The 14751-nt window shown below is 43.0% G+C and overlaps 1 protein-coding gene across 1 annotated transcript in view; it reads left to right on the plus strand.

Annotated features, from left to right (window-relative positions):
* cfap61 (cilia and flagella associated protein 61) overlaps positions 1-14751 on the plus strand; it is a 34933-nt gene that overhangs the window by 14999 nt on the left and 5183 nt on the right. The window contains exons 16-19 of the mRNA XM_041959204.1: positions 4126-4218; positions 10037-10205; positions 10416-10593; positions 13325-13617. Coding sequence (XP_041815138.1) covers positions 4126-4218; positions 10037-10205; positions 10416-10593; positions 13325-13617 — 733 coding nt within the window. The remainder of the gene's footprint in view (positions 1-4125; positions 4219-10036; positions 10206-10415; positions 10594-13324; positions 13618-14751) is intronic.

Raw genomic sequence — 14751 nt, forward strand, 5'->3', positions numbered from 1 at the left:
ACAAAACCACATATCTTCAGACACCTAAACATTAAAATGGCATTTTCCAGATCAGCAAAATAGTAGAAAATTAACTTTGTTTGCTACACACATGCAAAATCTGGAGTGAATATTGAGCTAGCAGATAAAAATGAGCAGCAAAATAAGATAAGAACATTAAATCTGTACTGTATCTACAGTTGTATTGTTCTGACATGGACAACCAATCAGCCACCAGTAATGCGTTAGTGTTAAAAATGCCCTATGGGGCTGGGGGGAGAGGCGACCACACCCACAGGAGACAGGAGTGTATACCATTTCATACCATTGGTGCAGCTTGAAACATGTCATGTTTTGTTAGAGAGCATCTTTGGTTGCGTCTTCAGTGAGTGAGTCTAGTGACTGTTGACCGCTAAGGCCAAAGGGTCATTCCTGTGACTTGTAAATAATTTTGTTCAAGAAAAGATAAAGGTTAAGAAATGTAACCAGACTGTGTCTGAAAAGTCTGGCTCTCACAAAGTGATATGTGAGTGGAAAATTCTGCCAGTAGATCCTCCTCCGTCTTACATGTGGGTCCTTTAAGTAATAGCTGATATTGTATGGGACTCTGAAGCCTTTGTATTCACAGCAACACAGTGGAGGAAAATGAAGATTAACAAAAATAAAACTTAACTTTATCTGCAGACTGTGAACATAATATTCATTAAAGATGTGCTTTCATCATAGTAAATGACACTATTGTTTATCACAGTTTCTGATGTGTCTGTAGAGAAATAATCCAGTGTCCCCACAAACCCTGAACCCACAGAGAGCCCCACAACGGAGCTTCTCTTTTATTTCTTTATCACCTTTTATTCCAAGAATCCAATCTCTGGAAATGTCACTTGACTCCGGGTCGGACATCTTACATGTTTGCCTTCGTCCTGCCTTTGTGAGATTAACTGCTCCGGTAGATAATAAGAAGCACAGGGCTGCTGATTCAGAACCAGGCGATAGCTGCCAGGCAACCGGGGTCATTGTTTTGTGCGAGTGAGATCTCACAGCTCTCAGAACTGGCAAGGTTGGCATGGCGGTGATGCCGGGGTGGGCGCACGCAGCTGTCTGAGGCCTGGCATTCAGCAGGGCCAGCGCTGGCCCCCTTTAATTAGCCACTCCACTGTTTCCCCCCGTCAGGGATCTGCTGCAGCGATCTGTGTTTGCTGTCACTAATGAGTTGACTAATGAGGCAGTTAGTGTCCGCTGAACTAATGGTGAGGCGGTGACGCATTGAGAGGGTGAATGATGGGTCAGTTTCGGCCTGCTGGGGCCCCCCTTATCAGCCCTGCCCAAACGTCCATCCCCCTCCCCAACACAGCTTTCCATGTGCTCATTGAATCCAGCCCAGCAGCACCAGCACCACCCCCCAACTCCATTACTGGCTGGGACGGGGTCAGACAGATAAAGAGCTCTGCGGCGACGCAGCCCTCTGCTCGCCGCGGTCAGGCTGCAGGGTCACCACGGCCGTCTGTCACCGGCTGATAACAGAGCAAATCCACAGCTTCTGATTCAGTCACATCCAGACACCAATAATGGGCCTTAATGCCTCAGTGCTGCCGCATAAATCCACCTTCTGGCACAGATTAACAAGGAAAGTTTAACTGCAGTCATTGTCTGATGGTTGTTCATTATTATTATTTGCATGTTCACATCAAAATCAAGGATCAAACCACAGAAGACACAAAGAAATGACAGTTGAAGATTCTTTTCTTGATCCTTCTGGAAACTAAAAAACATTTAAATTCATTGTGTTGCTCTCTGCAAGTGAGTAATACAACTTGTAAAGAAACAATTGGTCAGTTAATCCCTGAAAGGATTGCCAGAAAATTACTTAATTAATTAACTTTCAGCATCTCATTTAAGAGATGCTGAAAGTTAGCGTTTGTTGCGTACTGATGCTGCTTCATTGATATTCATCGTTGCAAATTTACACTCTTTGGATTTTAGAAGTTTGGTTGACAAGACAAGCAGTTTGAGGACATCGGCTTTGGGAAATGGGCATTTTTATTATCGCATGTTATATGTTGCTGTATTAGCATATATCGTATATTTTTCTGGGAATTTAATTTGGAAATCATTTATCGATAAAATAATTAGAAGGGACTGTCGACTTTTGGCTAATCCATCAAGTCAATATCCACAATGCTCGGATACCACCAGAAATGTTAAGTTTACGCGAACATCTGCTGGTTGACAAATTTCTGTCATCTCGCTCACAGCCTATATCCCCATGTTGTCCAGTCGTGCTGCTAGTGAGTAATTTAACAGTCATCCAAACTATATCCAGTCAGTCTACCAGCGTTTTGGTGTCTGGTGTTGTAGATCTGTGCCAGTGGGTGTTAATTTAGCAGGAAGCCGAGATAAGAACGGTGCAGGAGGCGATCAGAGGTGTCAGCGTGATAAGGCTGAACACTGCGAGGTACACATTCTGCTATTCACTGGACGAAGGAGCTGGAGCTGCTGTTGTCAGCTGTGTAATGTCCCGTAGGCCACCACAAAGGAGGACATTTGCATTACAAGAGATGTTGTATAATGTGGACAGTAAACACACAAGAGGTAGGAGGGTAGTTCAGGATTCTTCATTCTCAGGAACAGCAAATGCGCCAGTAGGCTGGAGAACTTTCACCTGAGAAGATTTCAACCACTGATTCGACACATGAGCTTTTTTGTTTTTGTGTGATGTTACTCAGGAGTTTTAAATGTATGTGTTCAAGCAGGGAGGAATGAACTTACATACACAGTAGTTTCAACTTGCACCTCTTGAGGTAGTCCATTGTGGATTTTGAGGTGTGTTTAGGATCATTGTCCTGTTGTCGAAGCCATTCTCTTTTCATCTTGAGCTTTTTACAGATGGTGTAATGCTTCCTAGCAGGATTTGTTGGTTTTTATTGGCTTGTTTAGATGACCCTTTGCAAACTTCTGATGCTGAATTTTGTGGTGAAGACGCAGGAAAGTTTTCTTCTGATGAGTCTTCCATCACGCTCATACTTGTGCAGGTGTTGCTGCACAGTAGACCAGTACACCACCACCTCAGCGTCTGCTAAATCTTCCTGAAAGGGTTTTGCAGTCAGACGGTGGTTTTGATTTGCCTTTCTAGCACAAGCAGTTCTCTCTGAAAGTCTGACTGTCTTGGTCTTGCAGACCTCAGCCTGACCTCCACTGTTCCTGTTAACGTCCATTTCTTCATGACATTACTGAGAAAACAGCTACATAAAAACACTTTGCTATCTTCTTTTAGCCTCCTCCTGCTTTGTTAGTGTCAGTTATTTTAATACTACTACTGATTGTTGTGACAGGTTGTGAGGGGCCACAGTATTTCTAAAGCTTTGAAATTTGCATCACCTGATCTTCCTAACAATGACTGTGATCAAGCCAACCAATCACTATCAGGCTAACAGGTGCAACAAAGCTAACAGGAAAGTGAGGGGGATGCTGATCAGACAGCCTGTACACACCCACAGAGACCTGAGAAGAGGTCTAGTCAGGATAAGTAAAATCACCTGTATGGGTGTAACATGGTCTTCAGGCCCTTTAAACTTTTCAATTATGAGAGCTAATCTCAACAAAAACTTCTGTCTTTTATCCACCTTCCTCAGGATACATATTGCTATGCTCTCTCCACCCACAATACTCTTTGACAAACATCCCATACAACTGACACTGTTTTAGCTGACTGTCAAGGAAAATAGCATGCTAATCCAAGGCGTTGATCCATATGATGAAACAACTTTATATGAGCTAATCCTTGATCTCTCTTTACTCCTCATGTAAGACTTTTTATCTTTGCTCATATCCCAATATTTTCAACACCAATAATAATAATATTTTAGGAATGCAAGGGCCAAGCATCTTTGCAGACGTATCACTGTGTTCACGTATGCTACAGACCTTCCAGTTACATAAAGCAATGTTCAGACTTGTATGTCAGTCTTTCTTTTCCTCTTGACATGGATGACATCAAGCTTTCTAAATGTGTTTGGATGAAGAAGGTAGTTCTTGTAGAAACTTGTCCTTGCCCAGAAAACATTCCTCTCACACGGTTTCCTGTATGCATTCACTGGATCTGGGCAAAAGCACTCATGCTTTTCAGTGTTGTTTGTTCTCTCGTAGCCCTCACCTGAGGTTCAACAACCTGACCCTCATCTCAACACATGGTTTCCCCAGCGACTGCAACCACGATGACGTTGGATTTCTGTCCACAAGGTCAGGGAATGTAACAGACATGAAAATGAAAAATTATGTGTTGGCATGTTAAATAACATAGATATATTTCAACATACCACTCTGAAATAATAAACACTGTAATTAAACTCAAGACATTATTCACACTGACATCAATTTTCTCCAAAGATTATGACGTTGCCCACTTATTGATTTAAATTCATAAGTCTACATACTTAATGAAATATGAATATATTATTATAATATATAATTATATTATTTGTTATAAGTATATATGTATAACAACAACAATAACAATAACGACAATAACAATAACAACACAACAATAACATCAACAATAATAATAACAACAACAATAACTATAATAATAATAATAATATGTAAAGTATCTTGTGTTTAAATTAACTCACAACTAGCTTGGCTAGTGACTGTTGTGAATAGAGCAGCTGACAACATGGGAAAGACCATGTGACTGCTTGGAAAGACAGCTGACAGGAGGGAAAAGACCCCACAGGTGCTGGTATGGGCTAGCAACCCATGGCAGCAGTGGCAAGCCTTAACCTTGCTACAACCAGACTTAGCTACAACCAATATAAGGAAAATACCCCAAGAGTCAGCGAGAGCAGGGGTGGAAGATGACTCACAGGTGGATTGCATGGTAACGAACAGGATAACGGATATGACTATGCCTTGGATACATGACTCAGTGAGGGATGGGGGCACGGACCCATCTCTTAGGGCCAGAGGTAGCAGTACTCAGGTGACAGGGAAGGCAACTAAGGAGAGCAAAAGTTGTGCAGCAGAGGATAAGAAGCTTCAAGTTTGCCCATGTGGCTGGCAGAAAATAACATCAATCCGAGGCCTTAGAACTCATCAGGGAAGGAGGAAGTGTTTAGCGGTGGAAGGGCAGAGTGGCCGCATCGACCAGTATTTCTTGAGAAGTCAGTCGAATCAGTCGGATGAAGTCCAGCGACAGGTAGAAAACCACAGTTCGCAGGATATCAGTAACACTATCCCTGGAGAGGAGGAGGTACGGAGAGGGGATGCAGTTGGTGTTGAGGGCAACAGGCCAGCCAAGGAGAGAAGCATGGAGCAGAAAGCTAGAGTTAAGTGGCCGAGGGCTAATGATAGCAAAGAGTGGGAGGCAGTTGATAGAGATTTATCAGTCATATTAAGCAGGCTTAGAGGAGATGTAGTGGAGAAATTGGATAAAATTGGAGATGTGATCTACTCCTATGGTCGAGAGAGATTTGGGGTGCTTGTCAAAAGGAAAGGCGAGAGGGTGCAGGTCGGCAAGTCTAGGCGGCAAAGAGAAATAGAGAAGTTAGTAAAGGAAAGGAGGCAGTTAAGAAAGCAGTGGAGGAAGGCGACAGAAGAAGAAAGGGAGGGAATTAAGGTGTTGCAGGAGGAACTGAGAAGCAGGTTAGCAGTACTCAGAAGGGCAGAACACCTTAGGGAGAAGAGAAAGAAGAAGGAACGTGCAAGGTCAGCATTTTTTAGGAACCCCTTTAATTTTGTGAAAGGCTTGTTTAATCAAGAAAAAGGAGGGCAACTTAAGGCAACGAAATCAGAGATTGAACAGTATTTGAAGTCGACGTATTCAGATTCAAAGGAGAATAGGAACATAGGTCTTCCACCTGACATGCCACCATTAGGGGAAGTGGAGCAGGAGATGGATGTGAGCCCACCTAGGTGGAGAGAAGTGGTGGAGGTGGTTAGGCGTGCAAAGGCTTCTTCGGCCCCAGGGCCTAATGGAGTCCCCTACCGTGTCTATAAGAGTGCACCTGGCATCTTAAGGACACTATGGAGATACCTGAGAATAGTTTGGGAGAAACAAAGTATTCCAAGAGCATGGCGCAGGGCAGGAGGTGTCTTCATCCCTAAGGAGAAGGAGTCATCGGACCTTAGCCAGTTTCGGATGATTTCTCTCCTAAATGTTGAGGGAAAGATTTTCTTTAGTATCGTAGCACAGAGGCTGGCTAAATACTTAGAAAGGAATGGTATGATAGATACGACAGTGCAAAAAGCAGGGATACCAGGATTTGCGGGATGCTTAGAGCATACTAGCATGATTTGGCATCAGATTCAGACAGCTAAGAGGGAGAAAAGAGACTTGAATGTTGTATTTTTAGATCTGGCTAATGCGTTTGGGTCAGTGCCACATAACCTTATTTGGAGTTCCTTTGACTACTTTAAAGTGCCGGAGATAGTTGTTAACTTGGTGAAAGCATATTTCCAAGACATCAGACTGTGTGCAAGTATCGCAGAGCTCACAACAGGCTGGCAAAGATTGGAGGTTGGTATTATGGCAGGATGTACAGTGTCCCCGCTAGCTTTCACAATGGCTATGGAGGTAATTATTAGGGCTTCCAAGTGGGTCGTAGGTGGAGAGAGACGGCAGAATGGAATGCGTCTTCCACCAATTAGGGCTTATATGGATGATATGACACTGCTAACTTCAACAGTGCCATGTACAAGGAGGTTGTTAGATAAAGTCAATCAGAATCTCAAGTGGGCTAGTATGAAGATTAAGCCTAGTAAGTCAAGGAGTATTTCAATATACAGAGGGAAAGTAAGTGATAGAAAGTTTGCTATAGATGGTGAGGAAATCCCAACAATTAGGGAGAAATCAGTTAAGAGTCTAGGACGGTGGTACAATGTGGACCTGAATGATGTTGAACAGGTTGTGCAATTTAGAAAGGATGTTGCAGAAGGGCTGGAGAGAATAGATAAATCAGGGCTCCCAGGAAAACTGAGGTTGTGGTGCTTGCAGTTTGGCTTGTATCCTAGGTTAATGTGGCCAATGTCAGTATATGAAGTCCCATTATCTGTAGCAGAGAGAATGGAAAGGCTAGTTAGCTCTTATATTAGAAAATGGTTGGGTGCTCCCAGGTGCTTAAGCAATGTAGCTTTGTATGGGAAAGGAATGCTTCAGCTGCCAGTATCCAGTCTAACAGAGGAGTTTAAATGCACTAAGGTTAGGGCAGAACTTTTATTATCTGGGAGTAAGGACATGTTAGTTAGCAATGTGGTTCCGAATCCTTCTGGGGGGAGGAAATGGAACCCAAGGGCAGCAGTGCAGGAGGCAGAGGCAGCTCTTAGGCATGCAGAAATAGTAGGAAATGTTCAATTTGGCCGGGGAGGCTTGGGGCTTGGCCCAGGCAAACCAGTGTGGAATAAAGCAGGTCTAAAGGAGAAAAGAAAGCTTGTAGTGGAACAGGTGCGTAGGCAGGAGGAGTTGTTAAGAGGGGCAAAAGCAGTTGGTCAAGCCAAACAGGGACAATGGTTGAATTGGGAAGGTGTTGAGAAGAGGAAACTTAGTTGGAGGGACCTGTGGAATATGGAGGAAGGCCGTATTAAATTTCTGATAGGGGCGACATACGATGTGTTGCCAACCCCGCAGAACCTAAGTCTCTGGGTACAGGGCGATCAATCGTGCCCACTCTGCTCAGGTACAGCAAGTTTAAAGCACATTTTGTCAGGTTGTAGAATTAGCTTATCACAAGGCCGGTATACATGGCGGCATAATCAGGTGCTGAGAAGCTTAGCCGCAGGCATTGAGGAGAGAAGGAAGCAGGTGAATTCTGGAAGTTCTAGAAAGGAGAGGTTAGATGTGCAGTTTGTTCGAGAGGGGGAGAAAAATAGAGCTGCTAAGTCAGGGAGAAAGCAGGGAGGTGGCTGCCTGGTAGGGGCTGATGATTGGCAAATGCAGGTCGACTTGGGAGGACAGCTAGTTGTGCCCCAGGAAATAGTTTATAGTAATCTGAGGCCAGACATTGTCTTATGGTCCATGAGTAAAAAGACTGTGTATTTTATTGAGTTAACAGTCCCTTGGGAAAATTCAGTGGAGGCAGCTTATGAAAGGAAGAAGACTAAGTATGCAGATTTAAAGACAGAATCTGAGCAGAGGGGATGGAAGACCAGGGTCTGTCCGGTTGAAGTGGGGTGTAGAGGTTTTGTTGCAGGGTCAGCTGTTTCACTGTTGAGGGAGCTGGGAGTGCATGGGCAAAATTTAAGAAAGACAGTGAGGGAGATGTCAGATGAGGCTGCTAGGTCTAGTCAGTGGATATGGATCAGGAGAAATAATAGTAGTTGGGGGGTGAAATAGGGACAGTGGGGGGGCAGGCAGAGGACATGCATGCCTAACCCGGCAAGAGAAGAGGTTAAAGTCTGAACAAGACACCTCTCCTCTGCTCTGCTTTCCCCGCCCCATCTTCTCGCTCTGCCAATAGGAAGAGAACCAGGAAGTTTAGATAAGGTGGGGGTGTGGCCAGCTAGAGTCTCTCTTTGGGACCATGCGGCCTGTTCAGGTGAGTTTGCGTGGTAAGACACAGAGTTGGCTTGTTTTTTGATCTTTTTGGTTGTTTTCCTGTTTTGTCTGCTTCTTGAAGGAAATGTTAGGGTTTGTTATCCTGCTCTGTTTGCTTTTTGAAGGAAATGGTAGGGTTTGCTGCTTCTTGAAGGAAATGTTAGAAGAGGCTGTTAAATCTAGTCTGTGGTTTAGGCCTCCACCTTCAGCACCTTCTAAATTTTCCACCCCCTACCCGAACAAGGGTCTGTATCCAATCCCTACTTTCATCTTTTGACTCTACCTCTTTATTTTCTATCCCCTACCCGAACCAGGGTTTGTATTCCCACCCCGCTTTTTCTTGGTGCAGTTGGTGAGAGGCAGGGGTAGATGATGGTAGTGTGGCAATCGGCAGTTACATGTGGCATCTAGGCCTGTGGTAGCATTGTAGCAGCTAACAATAGCTAAAGCAGTGAGAGTATGATAGTATCTTAGCAGTTAGTATTGGTAGCTAGCAATTAACATTAACAGTATAGGTGAATCTAGCGTTATTGTCTTCTTCTGTTCCTCTTAGCAGGTAGCGGTTAGCACATAACATTAGCTAAATGGTAGCATAGGAACTGTATTGTCTTCTTCTGTTCTTCCTAGCGGTTAGCAGTAGCATTAGCAATAGTTAAATGGTAGCATCGGTACTGGCCACTACCTGGAGCATCTCTGGGTCAGTTGAACGTGGCGATGCTGTTTGGATTGTGTAGGAGCAGTGTGAACTGGCACTAGGGGGGGTGACTCTGGGACGCCGGAGTTCACTGCCTAACCTCCTGGAGGTGTAGTGGGACTAAGTAGGCGAAACACTGTTGAAGGGAGGTTTCCACCTGATGACCCCCAGAGACGTGTTAGGAATCACTGCTCTTTGGCAGGTATAGAGGCAGATTAGAGCTCCAAGGTTCTTCACTGAGAATGAATCCTCTTTTTGAGCACAAGTATCTTGTGTTTAAATTAACTAACATATAGCTAAATGCTAACATCAGCATGCTAACATGCTCACAATGGCATTGCTATCATGTTGATGTTTATTATGTATAATTAGCACTAAAAAGTCAACAATTTAGTCAACTAAAATACTGGACAAAGTGAATGTTATGCCTGTGAACCTCACAGTGGCACAAGAGGAAAAATCAGAAGATTTTCAAAGGCAGCCGGATTAATCATCTGGGACCCTGAATGTCTGTAGAAAATTCTATGCCAATCCATGCTGAGATATTCTCACTGGAGCTGAACAAAGTGAAAACAATGAATGTCTGTAAAAAAAAAAAAAAAATCATGGTGATCCATCCACAGCTGAGTGACTGAGCTTGTCATCTCTACAGCCATGATGCTAACATGGCTAAAAACATTCTTTTTGCTTATTTCCATTGCAAGGTATAAGCAATCAAAAAATCCACATTCAGCAGCGGTGAAGTTGGCATTACAACAGCACTTTCAGCACATTGATAATTAGCTTCATGAACAACGGTTCCAGCAGAGTTTCTCAGTCTTCTTCACTTCCTGCAGTCATGCATACAGCAGCAGAGACTTGGCCCAGCTTCCTCTGCATTCATGTGTCAACGTGGTGACTGGGAAGATGATGGGCATCAACAGGAAGTCCAAATTCGTCCTTGTGTCTGGTGGTGGGAGGGTGTCTTACGATCACCTCATCCTCTGTACCGGCCTGCAGTACCAGGTGAGACAATGAGACAATCACAGAGTTCTGGTTTCACTGCCTCAATCAGCTGCCTTTTGAAATCGGAATCTAATGTAATTGAAAAGTCGTTAAACTGTCGCACTGACCAGGTTATCGTTGTGTTGTTGGTCAAAATAAGCTCACTTTGGGTGACATTGTTGTCTGAAATGTACGTTATAAATCAAACCTATGTGTCATGTGATGCTGTAGGTTCCCTGTCCTACTGGTGTGGATCTGAGCCAACCTGTCAAAACCAGCCAGCTGCAAGCTCGGTCCGCTCAGTGCAGATACACCGGGCCCATCCCATCCAACCTCTTCACCCTCAACGACCTCCACGACTGCATGGCTGCTCGCCGCTGGCTGTGTGCCAACTTTGTGGAGCTGGAGGGTAATTGAACACACACACATGCACACATACGCACACAGAGCCTAAAATTAATCTGTAGTAGTATGTCATTATTCAGCCAGTCAGCGCTGAAGTGCCCCGGTACAATTAGCAGCTAATTAGCTGCAGAGAAATCTTTCATCTCTGTGAATCAGGTCGGCCTCTTCCATCCATTTTCCATTATCATATCACTTTCTGAGAGCCAGGCTTTTCAGAGCAGGAAAAAAACACACAGTGTCATTTAGCAAAATTAATCTGCTCTCTGAAGGAATTGTGCAGTGATCTAGAGTGAGGCTTTTATACACACTAATTAGTTGATCTCAGTCATAAAGGAAAACCATTAATAAATGCAAATTGACTAGAGCAGATACCATGTTTATTTCCATATTTTAATAATAACAGCAAAAGGAAACAGAGCAAATGCAAATTTAGCATTAGACTAAAGCAGAGTGCAGTCACTTCAGTCCCAGCGCTAGCTGTGAACGATATCGGTCTTATTGACAACAAATCCCATAAAAACATCTAATTTAACAATATATATTATTTATTTCTCAGTACTTTTTGCGTTCTTGTCTTTGGCTGTCAGCTCCAAGCCCATTGATTCCTACCGAAGAAATCTTTATAGACAAATCTCAAATATATAGTTTATTTTTTTCTGAAAGACACAACTTGCTCACTGCAGTTTTTATCAAATGTCACTCTGACAGGAGGAAATAGTGCTTTTTTTGGGGACTATTTTCAGTGGTGGATTAATCCACATTCGGTGCTCTAGTGAGTATTTGGGTCAGCGGAATGGTGTGTGTGGGAGTCAAAATAAACCCCAGTGTGTGAGTTCATAGTGAGGACGGAACATGTCAGCCAGTGCAACAGTGTGAGTCACTGATGTGTTTTAATAGTTTTTGGACAACAATAGAGCTCTGTGGCTCAGAGGAAGAAGCTGTATGAGGCTGTGATACGCACATAATGCTTGTTGGTTGGTAGATACACTGAATGCTGGTTAGGATTTTTCAGTCATATAGTATATCTTCAGACTTATACTTGAGATGAGATACTACATGGTTATAATAATAACAGTGACAGGAAATGGAAATAAAAATACAGTAAAAAACATTTGAGGAAAGCAGCTTTTCAGATCTGACAGCATACGACACAAAGCAGGTGGTCCTGATGCGCAGGTGGGCAATCAATGTCTCATGAATTTCCCCTAAAAGTCAAGGCACACTCCTTCATGGAGGTCCAAGGCCACAGTGGCTACATGATTAAAAACTAGTTCATATTGATCGCATATCGTTCTTCCTCAGGACCCTGAAGCTTTTTAACTTTTGTACCTTTACAAAGTGTTGTGCATTGACGTTTTGGGGAATTCATTCCCTTTTTTTCTTTAAACATTAAAACATGTTTCCTTGGGTGGTTGTGGTAGTCGTAGTAGAAGGAGTTAACAGATGAAGTGAGCAGTGTAGAATAGATTTATTGATTAGAAGCTTTGTGTTCTTGTGGCCTTCAGTAGCAGCAGTGCTTCTCTCCTTCAGCACCATGGACAGAGACACTCAACAGCAGCCTGTTAAAGCCATGTTCATCTCCAGCATCAGCTGCTACTCTATTACTCCAACTGCTCAGGCCTTTTACTCAAGTAAAACTAATTATAAACAACGTAAAAATACAAGTCCTGCATTCAAAAAACTTAAATTAGCTTTGACTTGACACACAATGATCACAGGTTTATCAGAGCGTGTTTGATTTGAAGGGATTGTGGCTAGAAATTAAGATTTTCCTGCTTCTTTTTATTATGTGTTTATACAGAATTAAATGATGTGTTGTATAACCAATGTTATATGAACTCCAGCTCTAACAAACACGGAAAAATACTCCCGCATATATTAGATGTCAGTTTTTGTTGTCTTTGTTTTGCAGAGCTTTGGCATGACGACCCTGCTGCTGCAGGCATTGTGCTTTAAATGTAATTTAATCAGTGAGAGACGAGGCGCATACTCGCATTATATAGCAGCTCGTTCTGCAAATTGTAAAGAGGTTTTTCTGAAGAGCAAGCATTATAGGGTAGATTTGCACGAGAAAAAGTCCATTCAGATGTTCAGATTTATATTGTTTTTTATTTCTCTCTACGCATCTGTGGTTCATGCTTCAAGACTCTGAGAGCTTCTTGTTAAACATGCTCGTGTTCTCTTCCAAGGCTGTTTGGAAAACCTGAGCACAAACTGCCTTTGGTTGGTGGAAAATCTTGGAGTGAGAAAGGGAAATCATTTGTATCATGATTCTATGGTGAAAATGAAGAACGGTTTTGCAAGCTAATGTCTGTTTTTAAAAATGAATGCTTCATGGTCAACATTCAGTTCCTATAAATTGCGGAGCGTCTTTTGTATTTGAATATTATATTATTATAGTATATGATAAACATCTACTTTTCCTACAATCAGAGGAAGACTGGCTTCATTATTACTGTAGTGGGTTGTTTGCTTCTACATCTTTTAGATGCCATTTAGCAGGGCTAAATTAATTGGGCAAAGTATAGTTGTGGAGGAGTGAATAGCAGTGGATGGATTGTCATTAAATCATGTTCATGGCCCCCCTCTGTGGGTAAATCCTGTTAACTTTTGGTGATTCCTGACTTTTCCTCTAGCGCCACCACGAGGTTGACTGTGTAATGTTTGCTATAAATTGCCAATTCCTTCAGACTGAACTCTCATTTTGGAAAGACAATGAAAACATTTCTTTCCAGATAATGCTGTTGTCTACGGAAACAGCACCGATGTCTTCACCACCATTGAGACTTTGCTGGGCCTTGGCATCCAGGGATATCGGATCCATCTAGTCCTCGCACCTCCCGAGCCCGGCGCCCCCTACTTCAGTGACCCTGTCATCGAGAAGGCTGTGGTGACGGCCACGGAGAAGGCCGAGGTCCAGGTCCACCAAAACTGCCTGCTGGCCCAGATGAACAATGGGGAACACCCCGATCCTCTCACATGTGTGTCATTCACCACCGACGCAGAGCCCCTCCATCTGCAGTGTGGAGTAAGTTAAAGTTTTTAGGGACTTTCAAAATCCACTGGACGATTTCACTGCTTATCCAGCCAGTTATTAGTTTTTACAAAGGAAAATGTTCTCCAAACAATGGTGGGTTACTGGCCAGCGTGTCTGCTAGAGCTGAAAAGCTCACAAACGACAGGCTGAATTCACCAGCTTGTGGCTGTTGGTTGGATGTTAATTTTCCTCCTGGAAGCAGACTGTGTTTGTCAAACACAAAATGATTTTGGTGTGTTTCCCATTTTCATTGTTTCAGACAGCAAGACCGGATTCTACTGTCTTTTTTTTCTCATTTTAGTCTAAAATAGAGGTACCCTGTAGATGAGGTTGTATTCTGAATTTAAGTGCTGTTCTATCAGACAAAGCAGTTTCCAAAACATTCAAAATCTGGCTCAGCAGATGTTTTTTGAGGAAGGAAATATGTTCATCTTATTTGGTAGGCTTTAAGAATACACACATTGTGTTTTGTTGAGAAACACTGATATATTTCCCTGTGGCCACTGGTGCTAATTAGCAGCAAGGCTGAGTGGAGGTGCCATATCCAGCTTTCTTAATACATCCTCGGCTGGACTGGATGGATGTTTTGGCCAGGAATAGTGACTTCCTGGAGTCTTGCCGTCACGGTAATGCTTGCCGGCGACCAGCAGAGACTCTAGGAAGTCTCGTGAGAAATTGTTCAGCAAATAACTCTAAAAAAAACTATTTGGCATTTTTTACTTTTGTTTATTGTACAGATTAAACAAACAAGTTAGTGAGTGTAAAAAGGTGAGTTTTGCACATGCCGGTTGGTGGATTGTGTTATATTTAAAGAGAACCATGCTAGCTTTTTCTCGCTGGTTCCAGACTTTTATGCGAGGCTGTCTCCTGGTTGTAGCTTCATATATGTACATATACACACAAAAATTAACAGAAAGAAATGAGAGTGGCATCAATTTTCTCATCTAACTCTCAAGAAGAATATGAAGAAGGGCTGTTCACAAAGAGACACCCTGTGTTAAAAGGAGGAGGGAAGTTGCGGGGACAAACAGAAGCATCACCTCTGCAACAGGAAGAAGTGGTTAATGGGAAATGTTGTCTCCATGTTTAGAATTTGTACCTTTCTGTACCTCTCCCTTCTCCTTG

The sequence above is a fragment of the Chelmon rostratus genome, chromosome 18, assembly GCF_017976325.1.
Source record: "Chelmon rostratus isolate fCheRos1 chromosome 18, fCheRos1.pri, whole genome shotgun sequence".
Lineage (NCBI taxonomy): Eukaryota > Metazoa > Chordata > Actinopteri > Chaetodontiformes > Chaetodontidae > Chelmon > Chelmon rostratus.